We start from the raw sequence: 16,755 nt of genomic DNA, 5'->3' as shown, positions 1-16,755 counted from the left end.
CAGTTGATTCACAAGGATGTTGTTGGTATTGGGTGTTGGCTTATTCATTGCTGTGTATTTTGTATATGTGTGAAGCATTGCTTAGGCAGGTTTTCTTTTATTTTTCCTATTTTTTAATATATATTTTTATTTTTTTCATGGAAAATGCTACATGCAATCCTTAATTTTTGGTTGCTCAAGAGTTCTAATAAAAGTGTGTATATATATATATATATATTCTGCTGTACTTGATTCCTTTGTTTCATGGAATAATAGCTAGAGAGTGAAATTATTGTTTCGCAACATCATTTGGGGCCTTAAGGACGAATCTATGGAGGATTTTAAGACAACAAAGGCATTATTCTATGTAACATAGCTAATATTGTTTTCCCTGTTTTTACTTAGCATATATTGTTTTGACTAGTACTGATTTACTTGACTACAGTATATAGATGATCCTAACATTTTTTTTTCCTTGATTGTAGGATTTAGAGCTGCTGTTGAATTTCATTGATGCAGAACAAGGTTGATAGACAACCGGATGTCAAGCGGACGATATGATGTTTTGGTCTTTTTTAAGGTTTTTTGTAATTAAGGAAGCAATGGTACTATGAGTACATTGCCTTAGGTGTTTGCTTATTTTGAAACAAGGGTAATTTCAATAGCGCATATAAAATTGTGTTTTGTTTTGAATTTAGTTTAAACATTGTTTGAAGGTATTTGTTAGCAATCTAATGATAGTATTTTGTCCATATGATTTTGTTTTCGATTAAGTTATTTTGTAGATGTTTTATGAGGTGAGAACATATTTAAAAAAAGGAGGAAATTTCATATAATAACCATTTTTTTTAAAAAGAAAATTTACATCATTTAGCAATTAAACAGCGTAAATTGTTTGTGAAATGTTTATTTTGTGACGTTTACATGGAAAATGTCATAAAACTTTAACGTCCTTTATACATTAGGTGTCACAAAATAATGATGTTTGATACACAAGTGTTATAAAATTTTAACTTCTTTTATATAGTATGCGTCAAAAAATAATGACGTATATTGTATAAGCATCACACAAAAAATGCGTCATTTATAAAAAAACGGCATTATTTGTAATGACATTTGTATGAAAGGATGGTGACATATTTACGTCATTTCAGATTTATGATGCTTAAAGGAAGAAGCGTTTAAAAAAAAAAAATCTAGACAGGTGATATCACGGCCAAAAGCAAATGACGCAATATAAATGACACCAACTGATTGGTGATGTTTTTTTAGTAAAATAGTGTCCTTTAAAAAATAACACAAAATGCCAGGTTTTTTTTTTTTTTTTTTTTTTTTTTTTTTTTTTTTTCTTTGGTGTGTAGTGAGTACAACATAACCCTTCGCTAAAGGGATATTAATTTTGAACAAGTATCCTCTCCAGTTCAAAAGAATTGGAGAGGAGCCAGTTAATTTAAGCGGAAGGGTAAACTTGTCATTTTATATTTTTTTGGATAAATTTGTCCCTCCATTTCAACTAATTGGCTTCTCTCCAGTTCATTTGAACTAGAGAGGATCCAAATGCATTAATTCTAGTCTCTACACATTGAAATGCTTGAACTAGCTAGCACTTGACCTCGCTTTTGCAAAGCATCCTATGGAGCACCATCGATGTTATAGAATTCATCTGTTAGTATGGAGTCTTTTTATTATTATTATTTATTTATTTATTTTATGCCTGTTTGTTTCAGCATAAAATGTTTTTTGTTGGAAAATATTTTTAGATGAAATTATTTTCTTAGGAAAATTATTTCAACTGAAAACATTTTTTGGCGTTCGGCTTGTACGGAAAATCAGTAAATATTTGTTAAATTTTCATATAATTTGGGAAGCAGCGAGTAAGAGAGAGATGGCGAAGAGAAGCTATGAAGGAAGAGTGTGAGATAATATCCTTTAGGGTTGGGATTGAGATCCAGTACAATTGTTTGCCCATATATATCAATTTTCCTAGGCAATCGTGAGAGTGCCCTTGTAGGGTCTATCTGCCTAGGAAGGTAGCCTGAGATCTGCTCGGGCAGGTAGGCCCCATAAGGGGCCATCTCACAATAGCACGTTCAGAGGTGTTGGAGAGCAGCAAAAAAGTTTACGTAGATGGAAAGCATAAACTATTTTATATCTTATGAAAATTAGTTTACTTGGTTATTCATTAAAAAGGAGAAAGAAAGAAAAAAAAAAAAAGATTATTTTACTTGGGTAACTAAAAATATTTTTAGGTTAACCAATATTTTACGTGGAATCCAACACTAAAAATAAGAAATAAAAAAACATTTTTAAAACAATATTTTACATGGAAACAATTAAACAAATGGGCTTAGGCCAATAATTAATCTTAAATTCATGAGGCGTGGTGTCTCCTGTTGATCATTATTTTACCCTTAAAGTTGGGGCATGAAAGTTGCAACTTGCAAAGTAGTTTGCAATTAAAGTAGTGGGAGGTTGAAGTCGTACATGGTTTATTAGTTCCATGTGCAATCTACAATTATTTCATGTACAGCTGCTTGGCAACTTTGAATCTGACGAGATTATTGTCCAAATTATATAACATCCCATTCTAAACAAAACATGTACACCAAACATGGCAGGATGCATGCTGGACGGTTTGCCCATTTTTAAACCTATGCACGTGCACGCCTATATGTGATAAAATTGGTATGTTCTGTTATACATCCAAACAGGACTAAAACTTTGGTGTATGCTAAAAGTTTGGATCTTAACACGTAACATATTTAATTAAAATGAATGTTGAATTGTGAAGTTATGATTCGAACTCATGGCCTCTGAATCTAAATTAATGCGGTTTTTTTTTACGGTTTGACCCGCAATTGTTAGTTTTCAAAGGGATGAAAAACAGTCGTTCCCACAGGAGACGGTCTGACCAGCAATGGGCTACCTGCAAAATAAGAAAAGCGTCACTGAATCTGCCGGGCCTTTAGAGGACTGGGGACATTCTGATACTTAAGTTAAAGGGAATTCTATATAGTTGTATTTGAGTGAGACTCTCCATATGTATCACATTAATTGCCATATGAGAGCATATATAATTTCCATAAGGAGAGGATCTTAATTAATATTCATTTAACTGTTTGATTATCTTCCGTGTAGGGGCTGATTGAGTGAGACTCATGAGGGATTTATTTTCAACAGATACCATATTAAATCACTATTATTCCAAAATCTTAAAGTGGTAAGAAAAAATAAATTTAATTATTTAATCAATATTTTAACAAACATAACTTTAATTTTCAGGAGTATTTCACTTAAGGGTACCGAACTTTCACCCTTTTTGAAAGAAGATACCTGAAATTCAAAACGTCTCAATTTATGGTATCCATTTTTCGAAAAGTCTCAATTAAGGGTCCTCTATTAAGATTTTCCGTTAAATTCTATCAAAATTTCAAAAATACCCTTCATTTTTTTAGAAAAAAAAAAAAAGGAAAAAAATTGCTAGGAATTATGTGTTGATTATAATTTAACGGAATTTGTAAAAATACCCATATCTGAATCTTTGAAAAAATTTCTAATTTTTTTTTTTAAAAAAAAATAATCACATGGGTATTTTGAAAATTTTGATAGAATTTAACATAAAATTCTAATTGAGGACCCCTAATATATATAATTAAGACTTTCCAAAAAATTGATACCCTAAATTAAAACGTTTTGAAGGTTAAATATCTTCTTTTAAAAATAGTAAAAATTGAATACCCTTAAATGAAATTCTCCCTTAGTTTTCACTAACAATTAATATAGTAGGGGTGGGGGCCGGGAGACATGCAGACAAAGTGGCGTTATGGCAACGTCATGCACGTGGTGGTCCATCGTGAAAGTAGATTGAAAATGGCAGTTTATAATGAGCGTATAACAATACCGATAACTTCACAATTAACAAGATTTATATTGTTTGCGCATCAACCATAAAAAAAAAAATAATAATAATAAAAAATTAAAATTAAAATTAAAAATTAAAAATTAAAAATTAAAAATTAAAAATTAAAAATTCTCTTGTGGTAATAAGAAACAATATACAACTTTCGATCACGACAATGGAAAATCATAGAAGATTAAATACTTCTTTTCATTTAAGGAAATAAAGAGCTTAATTTACATTAGAAAAAGCACATATGCTTCCAACGACTACAAGTTACATAAAATGTTCCCATTTGGTTTTTTATCTATGTAACTTCCTTCACCTCGATCCTTCCCAACACCGGCCACCTGCAATACACATGAATTCGGCTTAAGAGCAGTGTACGTCTTTTCAACGATTTAAATTTAATTTTTTTTAAAAAAAAATTAAATCTAAACCTTTGAAAGAATGCATAATAAGCCAACCTAGCTAATGCATAATACAAGCAAGGCGGCAAGCTATATCCCTCCTCTTTCCTTCCTTGCATTTGACTTTATTGGCAGTATCCGAATTCTCTTTGCCACGCGCACAAAATCTCTGTTCATACGTACAAATGGTACATTAATACATAAACATAGAGAAAATCAAAACATTTAAATGGTATAGTGAAATAATAAATAATCGAATATATATATATATGATATATTTTGAAACTCATTAATTAAAATATATAAAATAGATTTGGATTAACTATTTTGCTTATAAAAATATGCAAGTGATTAGGAGGGCTCTAAGGACAATGTACGTGGGTAAAACCGTAAAAGGCCAAGAAAAGTTGTTTTTTGTTTTCTTCTTTTAAGAGGGAAAAAAGAAAAAAGAAAAAAGACAGGCAAGAATAACGTACTTCCAATTAAGGTCGCTGGCGAGAAGAAGATCATTTTCGATGTCTTCATAAGCAATGAGATGACCGGGAACAGCATTAGAGAGGTCAAGATCATTCTCCGAAGTGAATCCAGTGTCGCCGCCGTCCACAAACATCTGTCTCAGGGCCTTTGCTAGGCTATGGTAGCTTCCATGCTTATGAAGGCTGATGCGCTGGCAGATCGAACGGCCTTCCAGCACGATTGTCACCGGTGGAACCACCGTGGAAACCAGATCATCATCTAGCTCAGGGAACCCCTGAAGATTGTTTTTAGGGTTTCCCTCGAAAGGTGGTCGGGAAGAAGTTGGAGCTGCACCACCGACAATTCTCCTTTCTTGCGCCCATCTCCTTTTCAAAGAGTCTTGTCTCTGAGAATCAAAACTACTCATTTTTCTTGCTTTTTCCCTCTCTCTGTCTCTCTCTCTCTATATATATATTGGATGGCAAATATTTTCTGGGGAGGAGCTATATATAGCTAGAAGCTTAAAAGGGTTTGGTCTTCAGTGGGTTTTAAGTTAGAGAGAAAAGGAATTCATGCAGAAATTTGGTGGATCAGAGTGCATGCGTGCGTGTGAGTGAGAATATGGTTAAACTCGGTGCACCGACAAGCATACAAAATACAAATGAGTGAAAGAGATGAGGAGTGAGAGTCAGAGTCTCTATTTATAGTTAAATAAATTGATTTATGTATCATAAATAATTAATTAAGTTAATGAGATACAATATGGTCTTAGCTGGGAGCTACATAGAGAGATAAATGTAAGTGTCTAATACCAAACAATCCATAATTTTTTGTATTATTTTCTCTCTTACTTTACACTATTATTTCCATATTTTAAATTTACCCACAAATTTTAACACATGGGATTAAGTTCCACAATAATTATTGGTTTAAATTGTTAGTAATTTGAGCAGATAATGTGAAAGATTGTGTATAGAATTTATCTGTCCGAATAAATTTTGGATTATTCGATCACCTGTCTAAACATATAGGTTCATTCTCTGTCGAACTCCATATGAAATTCACTTGTTTAAATAAATTTTAATCGATACGGCCACCTATCCGAATAAGTGGATTCGGATATGGTTGTAGCTAATTCATATAAACCATTCTAATAAAGTGGCATATATTCTTAAAAGGTTAAAGCATGTGAGAAGTAAATGCTTTCTTATTAATGCTATTAAAAAAACATGAGAAATACATGTTATTAAAATACATGATAAGAAACACTTAACATTTTATTATAATGGTTTGTAAGAATTAGCTACAAATCTGTCCGGTAGATCTCATACAAAATTTTTCATATTACCTGTCTAAATTATTAACGATTATAACATAAGAAATGCTTGCTTGTGAGTGCAAAAGAGGGTGTCTTGGTTTTTGTTGTATTATAAAATCATTTTTATATTTTTTTGGCATTATTTAGGGGAGGTGTTTACGTGAATAATTATTTTTTTAATATAACATTTATGGGGATGGTGATAACTAGCGTGGAGAAAAAGCAAGCCGAAAAAAAGTAAATTAATTGAAATTTAAAATAATAAGATTATTAAATAAGTTATACAAAATACACAATCTTGAAAATCGGGAGGCATGGGCTACGGAGACGATCGCGTTGCGGTCGCCGAAAGGCTCGCTCCGTTGACTCTCAGATGGTCGGAACCCCACGCCATTTGCTCTTAAGTCTTAATAAATTAGAGATTAATGTGGATGGTTGAGCATCGATCACCTCGAAGTTACAATGTATCCCCACGGGGACTTCAATAACTTATTAACTAGCTTGTACCCGTTGTGAGGCCCAGTCAATCGCCTAATTATTATTATTTTTTTTCTGAGCAACCAATCACCTAATTTTATTTTATTTTATTTTTTTCATTTTTCTAAGCAACCAATCACCTAATTGCCCTGCTTAAATTTGATGGGATAGGGTATCTAGTGGAAACATTTTCTTTTGGGTCGGCAGGTATAATTGGCCCTACAAGCTACAAACCTACAAGCAAATTTGTTCTAAGACAAATAATATTAGACGTAAGACTTTTATTCTTGTTTTATCTCTCAAAATATAACGTGACTTTTAAAATAATTATTGAATTAAAATTTAATAGTAATTCATTTCAAATTTAATGATTATTGTATAAATGATGTCACATTTAGAGAATAAAAAAGAGATAAAAGTTTGCATATAGCATGACTCTTCTAGAATATGGTGGTAAGTACGCCGGATCAATTGAGATGATTAGATTTTATAAATTATATAAATCTAATGGTCTATAAGTTGTCACGTCATTTAAAATTTTTAAATGATACAGCATCATGTACTTCATTAAATGCAATAAAACAAAATTTTAATTGTAAAATGAATTCTCTATATTTCACTTGACATAGAGAGGATTCTATTTTATGTACGCACATCCTTTGGTTTTGTTTACAATGCATGTGTAATACCATGGGTAAATAAATAACAAATAAAATTAGAAAATGAGAAATTTATGGATAAATGTTGGGCTAAATAGGAATTGGGTTGAGTACAGGGACTCGTTGGCATTTGATCAAAAAGGGGCAAAAAATATTGAGATAGAAACTTTAAAAATTCGATACAAAGACACAGTGTTCGAACAGGGGTTGATTGCGTTCAAACACAAGTACTCTGTCACATGTCAATTAGGATATTGATAGATCGCATTCGAATGGAACATCTCCATGTGTCGATCATTGTGCAGGTTCGGTGAAATACGGAGTCATACGATGAGTAATAAATACGTTTAACCTAATCACATTCGAACGATGTAAAGTGTAGTTCGAACAGAACAATGTGTCCAAGTGTGGCACGAGGCGGTGATACGCGCATTTACTGTGAATGACATGATCTCGTTTGAACAGTAGAATATTCCATTCGAACAGAAGTGCACAGTAGACAAGAAGTTTGCCTATTTGAAGGCCCCAAGTTGAAGAGAAAAATTACTCTTTCTCTCTCCATTTGTCCATCCAAAGTTAAGAGGCCAAGAGAGCATATGTTTTAGAGAGAGAGAGAGAGAGTAGGGATTTTTAGAGAGAGAGGTGAAGGAGTGCTCAATAGGAGGTTAAAGGCTTGGAGAAGAGCAAACAAATGTATAATTTTCTTCCATCCTCTTTTTCTTTATTGTCATTTCCTTAATTTTATGGATTGCGTAAATGTTGGGTTTTGAAGTTGTTGCGATGGTTGATGGAAATATTAAGGTTGTTGTAATGTTTAAGATGTGAGAAGATATAGAAAATTAGGGTTTTCACAAAAAGAAAGGATTTTTTAACGTAAAAGTTGGTATTTTGAAATACATGATTGATGTAATCGTTAAAATGAAGGATTTTCACAAAACTCCTGTCGTGAGTCAAATCGTTAAAAGGAAGTGAAAAGACGAAAAATATCTTGGGTCACCACCCTTGCTCTTTCTTCTTTTTTTCTTTTAAAAAAATTATTATTATTTATCAAGTTTAAGTTTAAGTTTTAATTTGTTTTGTATTTTGTTTTTTTGTTTTTTATTATTTTATTTTGAGGGCATTTTCATGCTTTTACATCTAAAAATGTATATTCTGTTTGATTTAACGATCTTTGACTAACCCTGTAGAGACTAGGGGGTGCCAAGAAATAGTAGTTTAAAGCAATTGAGTGATAGTTTAAGTGGGGCAAAAGTACTTAACCCATAAAAATTTGTTACTTTATTGTCTATCGGTCTATGAAAATTGTAAAATGGAAAAATTTCACTTATCCCGTCGAAGTATCACGGGTTTTGCATTGTTACCACTAAATTATCAAAAGGTTCAATATTAGTATTTAAGTTTTTAGCCCCCTTTAGTTCGCCCTTCCGTCACAAATTTTTCGTTAAATACAAACACAAACTACAAAAGAACCACGTGGTAAAATGAATACCTCAAAAATATGATCACCATAATCACATTTGTAGAATTGCAGGGAGCTGAATGGTGGAGGGATGATCTTCTTTTTAGCTAAAAGAAGAGGGAGGCGATTTAGCTTTGGTTTTTGGCTGAAGAGAAGCTCCCAAGTAAAGGTAAAAAAGTTAATTTTTTAAATTTTGGGAGAATTTTTTGTTTTATTAATGATGATTCAAAAAGAATAATTTCAATCCAATCCGTCCCTCCCAACTTTAAATATTTAGTTTTGTCCTGCTTAAGTGACAATCTATGTGTGATGTTGAAAGTTGTTAGATGCATGGTTTGGAAACTAACGCTCCGTTTGTTTTGACATTTGAAATTTACTTTTTAGAAGAATAATTTTTTAAAAAATATTTTTTGGCGTTTGTTTCATACTAAAAATAAACGACGACAAAAAAATAGTCGGCGGCTTCTGGCGAACACCGTGACAGTTTCCAACAACCTCTGGAGGCGGAGATTGGTGGCCGGCAAAGGATTCCGGCGGCAACAGAAAATGAGCTACGAGAGAATGAATGCAAGAAGAAAAAGCTTAAACTCAAAAAATAGTTTACAGTTTTAAAAAATGAAAACTATTTTATAAAAATTAAATAAAGGTTTTTTAGTCAATCAAAAATATTTTCAATATGACCATAATTCTCAATCGTACAAAACACAAAAAAATAAAAATAAAAATAAAAATATTTTTCAGAATATATTTTACATCGAAAGAATCGAACCTAAATGCAAAAAATTGGATCCCCTCCATTGTACAAAACGGCAGTAGTAGCTTGCTGGAGATGTCCTGTAATTATTGCTTGGGTATTAGGGCTAGTAGAATTGATTATAAAATACTTGAACATCCAATGCCTCTCTATATTCCAGTGGATTTAAAAAGAAAAATGACGAATCCCACAGACAATATAATCCCAAGGAGGGAATTAAACTTAAGAAAAACTCAAACCGCACGTGGAGAAAAGTTTGCTTTCTGATGTTGAGAAAGAAAGTCAATGGCAATTTATCAAGGTATTAATTAGACAAAGAATCCCCACCCCCCACCCATGTAGCCCTTGGAGAAGGATCCTCCCCAGGATCTAGTTAGCGTATTTAAGAAAGGCAAAATGGTTATTAAAAAAAAAGGTATTGATGATTTTATTACAACAAAGAAAAACAGAGGGTTGGACAACCCAACAAAGAATCCCGAAATAACTACATCAGTGTAAGTAAACAAAAAATAAAATGAAATGCAATAAATGAATGATGCATCCCTATATATCATTGGAATAAAGACCAAGAAAAGTGGTCGCCACTAAAGGCGATTTGGTAAGGTACATCACTAATGGCGCAACCAAGATGCGTAAGAAGGGCCCCAAACTTCGAAAGGTCTGAAAACTCAAACAGTAGCCAAGCAAAAAAACAACTGCAGTGGCACACCCAAATGTGAACCACCATAGCAAAGAAGGCACTAATAAACGTTAAAACGAAACCAAAGGTGAAGATAGCTTTAATAGCCCTAAAAAAACTACAGAAAATAAATAAAAACAAGGAGCAGAACCATGAGCCGACGAAGAAGACCAGTGGAGATAGGACCACCATACGAGGGCGATTGCAATGGTGGAAAATAGCAGAGGAGGAAACAAGAGGGAGCATGTGCGGTGAAAGGCTATCCATAAGGCGGAGCATGTACAACATGCGCCAACGAGTATGATCCACTCACAGGCATGTGCAAACCACGCTCCGGTGAGAAGAGGTCTGATAGAGGCACGACTGGTGTTGACAAAGACGGAAAACGACATGGAGCACAATGGTGGCGTGTGTGTCAAGCAAGATCTGGCGGAGGAAGATAAATCTAACTACAAAAAATTCAATCCAAAATCCTTGATAAATCCAGCTAGAGACACGGTGAATGAGGGAGATAATCGGTGATGGTATTAAGGAAAATATAAACAAAGCTTCCAAAAATATAAAGAAGATCTTTGAAATGGTAGATAAAGCCTCCAAAGTGGTAAATAAGGCTAAAGAAAACTCTAATAGGATAAGGGTTTCAAATGAGGCGTTAGCAAAGGGAAAATGGAGGGATAGAGGAGAAAAAAAAAAATTAAGAAAAGGAGGAGAAGGGGGACGGAAGCTTTGAGCTTTCCTCCATAATAAAGTGTAGGGATGTGTTATTTTATTTTATTTTGAGAAATAGATATGTGTTATTCGTACACACTCACATTCGGTATGGGACCCATTGGTGTGAGATCCATGCAGGTGAGATGGGTCTCATACCAAATGTGAGTGTGTGTACAAATATCATTTGCCTAAAGCGTAACATTGACCGGTTTTACTCGAGTAATTTTTTTTTTTTTTTGGAAAAAAAAAAAAAAAAAAAAAAAAAAAGACGTGGCATTGTGCCACATACGTGGCACAGAAGGGTAAAAGATGAGCACAAGAATGAAGCGTAACTATCCTGCTAGTTTTAGTCGAGTGGCTGTATTTTTTTAAGGAAAAAAAAAAACTAAGATGTGGCACGAACATAACATTTCTCTCTTTATATATATTTTCACCACTTTTAGAGAAAGAGTCTCCAAAGTTTTTTAGAGAGAGTGAGAGTTCGGGGAGCTGATTTCGCTAGAAGGGGGGGGGGGGGGGGGAGGGTGTTTTGTTTCTTCCCTGGTCTTGCTCCAGTGGAGGCTAGGTTTTCCTCCAGCCATTAGGGTTGTTTGTGGGTACAAGCCAGTACAAGCTGGCTTTTCTCCTAGCTTTGGCTATGGAGTTGTTTTTTCTGTTTTCTTTTCTTTGTTGTTTATCTTTTGGTAGAAGACTTCTCTATTTATGGTTTGTAAGGATGGTTGGTTGTGGGTGTGTCTCCGGCGAAGCTTATCTAACTGTATTTGCTTTGGGTGTTTTTTCTTGGTGCTAGATTTGTGCGCTTTGACTGTGTTTTTATCGATACGCACCTTCGATCCGATAGGCTCAAGACGCGGTTGTGCTTCTCTGTCCTAATCGGCTCGTGGCTTGCATGCGCCGGGGACTTTTTCCTCCCTGGATCAGCGCATGTGGGCCACGGCTTGTACTTTCCGGTCTTGGCTGGTGAGGATTGTGGTTATGAAAGCCGTCTACTGCTTGGAGGTTTCCCGGAGATAGCGTGTGTTTCACACGCACCAACTCCGGCAACGATTTTCCTTACGCCGGTTGCTTGGTGGTTTTCATGTTGTTTTGTATATTATTGGTCTCTTTTCACAGTCTACCATTGTAATGATCAGATTTTACTTGAGCATTTAGATGGCTTGGGAGCTAGATTGACCCTCATTTCTTTAGATAGGATGTGCTTCATTGTAAAGAGGGGCTCAAATGTTTGTTTTTGCAATGTTTGTTTATTATTTTGGTTGCTGCTTTAAGTCAAGATTTTTTTTAGCTTTATGTGTGGGGATTCTATATCTCTATTTACTGTGATCTTTATTCCTGTAATGAAATTTGCAGGCCTTGCCAGCTTATTTAAAAAAATTAAAAAAAAAAAAAAAAAAAAAAAACCTATAACATGTTAATTTAATGAACCATAAAAAATAATTTTCTCTAGATTAAAACTGTTGTCCTGTGTATTAAAAAGATAAAGAAAAAGAGAAGTACTCATTTTCATCCTAATCAATCTTTATTTATTATTATTATTTTTTTAATAAAGATTAATCATTGAAACTGGCAAGATAATTTTTTTGATTAATTGCACCACTAATCCTTGAGATTGGCCTAAATTACAAATTACTCCCTGTGGTACTATAATTACAAATCACTCTTCGTCCACTAAGTAAAGAAAGTCTGTTAGTAAATTATAATACAAATAATATTTAAAAGTTGTCTCATTATTACAAAGACTCTTTATATACATTTTGTATTATAAAAAGCAATTCATAATTTAGATCAACTTAAAAAATCAAAAATACAATTGTTCTTAATTTTTATCCTACTAAAAGTAGAAACATAATCCATAGGCTACTCTAATAGAGCCCTACAGATAAAAGAACGACAATTTAGAGGCTACACGAAGCGAGCCCAGCACCGAAGAAATATTTCAACACTTAATTTTAGGGGCTTTCCCTTCAGAAGAAACCCTCCAAAAATGGGCGTATGCCACCATTTGCCGCGAGCACACGGTATTCTTTAGTAAAAGGCGAAAGAATAGTTCGCTCTGTGCTCACCGCGTGGCCCCGTGATTTTAAACTAGAGCGCTTGGGTGTTTTATATCTACCGTCTTAACCTACGCTTTCGCCATCTCTCCCATGTGGGACAAAAGCGCCAAGTTAGAATTACTGCCCTGCTGACTACTGCATCCATCACTTTTGAATAATAAATTCAAAGCACAGAAGGATGCGTTGAAAAACAAAGCAAGGAAAAAGGCAGAAAATTAAACAAGGCAAGATGACATCCTCTGTGTGAAATTTGTATTATATTTTATTTGATTCTTCTGCCTTACGCCAATAATACACTGTGGGCAAACAAGAACAAGTAGAAGAGGTCGCTTTTACCAACTGTGGATGTGCATCAGATTAGGGGAAAAAAAAATGTCAAAATAAGACGCGAAGGAAGTTGATGTATTTAACGCGTATGTAAAAGTCAATATTGATTCATTTTTAAAAAAATTAAGATGATGTGATGGACGTAAAATCTCTATATTTTAAATGAAACTGATGCTATTTATATTATAGTCAGAATTTAAAATTTATGTATTTAATATTGGTTTCATATATATTATAAAATGTATTAATTTTAAATCAAAAATAAGATGAAGAGGAGATGAATAAGAGATATTATTATTTTTGTATTCGTAATTTCTTGAATCTTTCTTGTCAGTTTCGTTTTCTTTGGTTGGTGGGGGGTGGGGAGTTGGCGAAGGCTTCACTTTTTGACATAATCATTATCAAACCTACCATTATTATAATTTACAATAATCCATTATTATTCAACAACAAATTATAATTTTCTTTTTCCTAGTGATTATAAATTATTGCCTGACTTTTTGTGAAACTGACCATTTTGGATTAGATGTTTAGATTGAAAGCGCAGAACTTACACGTGAGGCCAGAGACCAATCAGATAAAGCCATATAATCAAATCTTTTTACACCACAAACTTTGCCTGGGTTCCATATCCTTTTAACACCACAACTCCACCGGTTTCCCCACCACCGAGGCAATAAAGGCCAAAAAGTCCAAAGTTAGGGTTTGTTTGATTTTTTTATTGATATAGTGTTTGACGGTGACTTGAAATAACAATAATTTTAAGTATTTTATAAATGTTTTATATTTGAAATTGTTTGTTAATATTTTTACTTTTTAATAGGGGTTATAATATATATATATATATATATATATATATATTTTATGGGTACAATAAATTTTATTGAAACTAAAAAGGAAAAAGTATATTTACTTACTCTAACTACCAAGCAACTTGCAATATTTTCTCCCTCCCCCAAGCTTTCGATTATTGCAATGTCTTCTTCAAACTATTATTGAAATTACAATGTTTTATACATAACCCCACAGATAGGGTTATAAGTGAGCAGAGCTACTTGTGAATATGCTCAGGATCGGCTCGTTTGTTAAACGTACAGAGTTTGAACAAAAAATTCAGGCTCCTATAAATTTAAGCTCGGCTCGACTCGTTTAGGCTCGTATAAGATCGTATAACTACATTTTCAGTATTTTTATAATATTATTTTTAACTTTGTAATGAGAACATGTTAAATATTTTTTTTAAAAAAATATGTTCTTCTTAATGGAATATATATAAATTAAATTATTATAATCGTGAGTCTGGATATAAATATAACTGTCTTTGTGTGTATATGAGCGAGCTTGTGTATGCATATGAATGTATATATATACTATAAGATAAACATATAAAATTGAGATTAGATTATTGAAGATTTAAGTTAATTTCTATAATTAGGGTCCGTTTGGGTTTGCGATCTCAAAAAGTGCGATTTAAAATAACGATTTTAAAATGTGCGATTTAAAAAAAATGATTTTTAAAAACGCAGTTAAGCGTTTGGCAAAATCGTAGTTTAGCCTTTAAAATTTTGCGTTTTCAAAAAAACACCATCTTATCTGCGATTTGAAAAAGCAGATTTTCTATGTTTTCAAATCGCAATTTTTAAAAATGCAGTTCACAAACGATTTATGTTATGCAATTTGGTTTAAAATCGCACTTATTATTTACGAAATCACAATCTCAAACGCACTCTTACTCAAAAAATAAATCTTAACCATAATTAAATAACTAATAATTAGTATTATTTTTTTTAAAAAAAAAAAAAAAAATCATTAAACAATCACGACATTTACTTTATATATGGAATGACTAAATTAATTGATTAGCTCCTGAGCTCAAGTTCGTTCGGAAAGTAAATGACCAAAGTAGGAACAAATTATCTAGTTCGGTGATAAGTTCGAGCCAACTCGTGTTTGAAAAAAAAAAATTAGACAAACCAATCTTAAACATTCAATACTTAGTTTGGCTCAATTACAATCCTACCCACATATGAGAAGAACCAGAAGAGGGGGAGGATGAATAGCAGTCTCATGTGTGTGTATTAGGGCTATGCAAGAACCGATCAAACCGCACCGACCCGGCCAATCCGACCCGCTCCGCCCCGCGATGAAGCAAACCCGCGTGTTTTGAGCCGGATTCCGTTTCTGTTTTATTAAAACTGTGCGGTGCGGTGCGGTTCACGGGTTTGGATTTTGAAAAATTCCGGGGACCCGCCCCGCCCCGCATGAATATTAAAAAAAAAAAAAAAAAAAAAAAAAAAAAAAAAAAACCTAACCTGAACTTAACCTAGCGCCCCCCCCAATTCTTTTCTTTTCTTTTTTCAGTCTTCTTCTCTTCTATCTTCCAGAGACTTCGATTGCCCTAACCCTAGCGCCGCACAGTCTTCTTCTCTTCTGCCTTCCAAAGTCTTCTTCTTTTCTGTCTTCTTCTCTTCATTTCTCTTTTCTAGTTCTCTTTGTTAAACCTAGCGCCGCACGATGCCATGATGTCCATAATCAAGATACAGGGAGAAAATCCCCCCGCGCTTCATCTTCTTCGTTTTCCCCTAGGTAACCCACAGACTTGGGTATTCCGGTGAGTTACGAAGCTTAGGGGTGGGCACGAGCCGCACGATAGTGATTAAGCTGAGTTTTTTAAAAAAATTGTTCGTTTTTATTTGGTTTAGTGTTTGGATGCTGTGAAAATTGTCGATTTGTTTGTTTTTTCTCTAAGATTTGTTTGGTATCTGAGAAAATTTGGCTTTGGTTTCTTATGATTCAAGATCTAGGTATTGAACATGCCCCGCCCCGCACAACCTGCACCCCCCGCCCCGCATCACCCCGCCCCTTATCACCCCGCACCGCACGGACTCTCCCTTATTTGTGCGGCTCACGGGTGCAAAAGTGGCCACCCGCAGGGGTGCGAGGCGGGGGCAAAAAGGGCAAAAATCCGCCCCGCCCCACCCTGTGCACACCCCTAGTGTGTATATATGGGAAATACTCAAATTACTACAAGTGCACAACACTAAGGCACATTAGGAGGATCCACATGTGTGAGTCTCACCCTAATATATCTTGATATTGTGCACTTGTAGCGCATGTGTCTTCTCCCTCTATATATATGACCTACTTTGTTTATTGTTATTAAAAATTGCACCCTCTATATATATATATGACCTACTTTGTTTATTGTTATTAAAAATTGCACCAGAACAGTTGTAGCAGAGATCATTACTTCCTGGTTGGCACACAGCACACAGCACACTGCAGTCACTGCTGCTATTTGTCCCCATTAAATTATTATCGCTACCGTCGTTGATTTATTTTTAGAATCAGTGATAATCTTCTAATTAACGCTTTCAAGAAATCTTCAACAACTGTTTTGGATTCGAATTCCCTATCGCCTTCCTCAATCAGCTTTTTTTCCCCTTCTCAATGCATTGAAATTTTGTGAAAATCAATTCGACTTTAAGCTCGTTTGGCAATACTTTTTCCCCCTCACAGAAGTTAGAAGAGATTATGTTCAAACTTGAATTCTCAGGCGTAGGGCAATATCGTA

General features: G+C 34.0%; 1 protein-coding gene and 1 non-coding gene across 4 annotated transcripts; both read right to left on the bottom strand.

Moving 5' to 3' along the window:
- Positions 1-4,063: 4,063 nt before the first annotated feature.
- Positions 4,064-5,425, bottom strand: LOC133871177 (auxin-responsive protein IAA33). Of its 3 annotated transcripts, none has more exons than XR_009900833.1 (3): positions 4,764-5,425; positions 4,318-4,456; positions 4,064-4,227 (listed from the first exon to the last, which is right to left on the bottom strand). XR_009900833.1 is itself a non-coding variant. In XM_062308566.1 (3 exons), the coding sequence occupies exons 1-2, from the start codon at positions 5,168-5,170 to the stop codon at positions 4,378-4,380; spliced, it is 486 nt and encodes a 161-aa protein (XP_062164550.1). In that variant the 5' UTR covers positions 5,171-5,425; the 3' UTR covers positions 4,064-4,227; positions 4,345-4,377. The 3 variants fall into 3 exon arrangements, 2 of the variants coding, with proteins under 2 accessions (XP_062164550.1, XP_062164549.1); XM_062308566.1 differs by having other exon boundaries at positions 4,345-4,456; XM_062308565.1 differs by having other exon boundaries at positions 4,064-4,456.
- Positions 5,426-12,755: 7,330 nt separating this feature from the next.
- Positions 12,756-12,872, bottom strand: LOC133872084 (U5 spliceosomal RNA). Its single transcript, XR_009900934.1, has one exon. It is a non-coding gene; the product is annotated as a U5 spliceosomal RNA (small nuclear RNA).
- Between the last annotated feature and the right edge of the window lie 3,883 nt (positions 12,873-16,755).

This window comes from Alnus glutinosa, chromosome 6 (genome assembly GCF_958979055.1).
Source record: "Alnus glutinosa chromosome 6, dhAlnGlut1.1, whole genome shotgun sequence".
NCBI lineage: Eukaryota > Viridiplantae > Streptophyta > Magnoliopsida > Fagales > Betulaceae > Alnus > Alnus glutinosa.
The sequence above is the reverse complement of the archived record's forward strand: the minus strand, read 5'-3'. Positions and strand labels throughout refer to the sequence as shown.

What these genes read in the sequence shown, in the direction of transcription:
- LOC133871177 (XM_062308565.1), bottom strand. Translation starts at nt 5,170, where the DNA reads ATGAGTAGTTTTGATTCTCAGAGACAAGACTCTTTGAAAAGGAGATGG. An exon ending in GCCAGCGACCTTAATTGGAA is followed by an intron (nt 4,457 to 4,763) that starts GTACGTTATTCT and finishes ACGTATGAACAG; the next exon opens with AGATTTTGTGCGCGTGGCAA.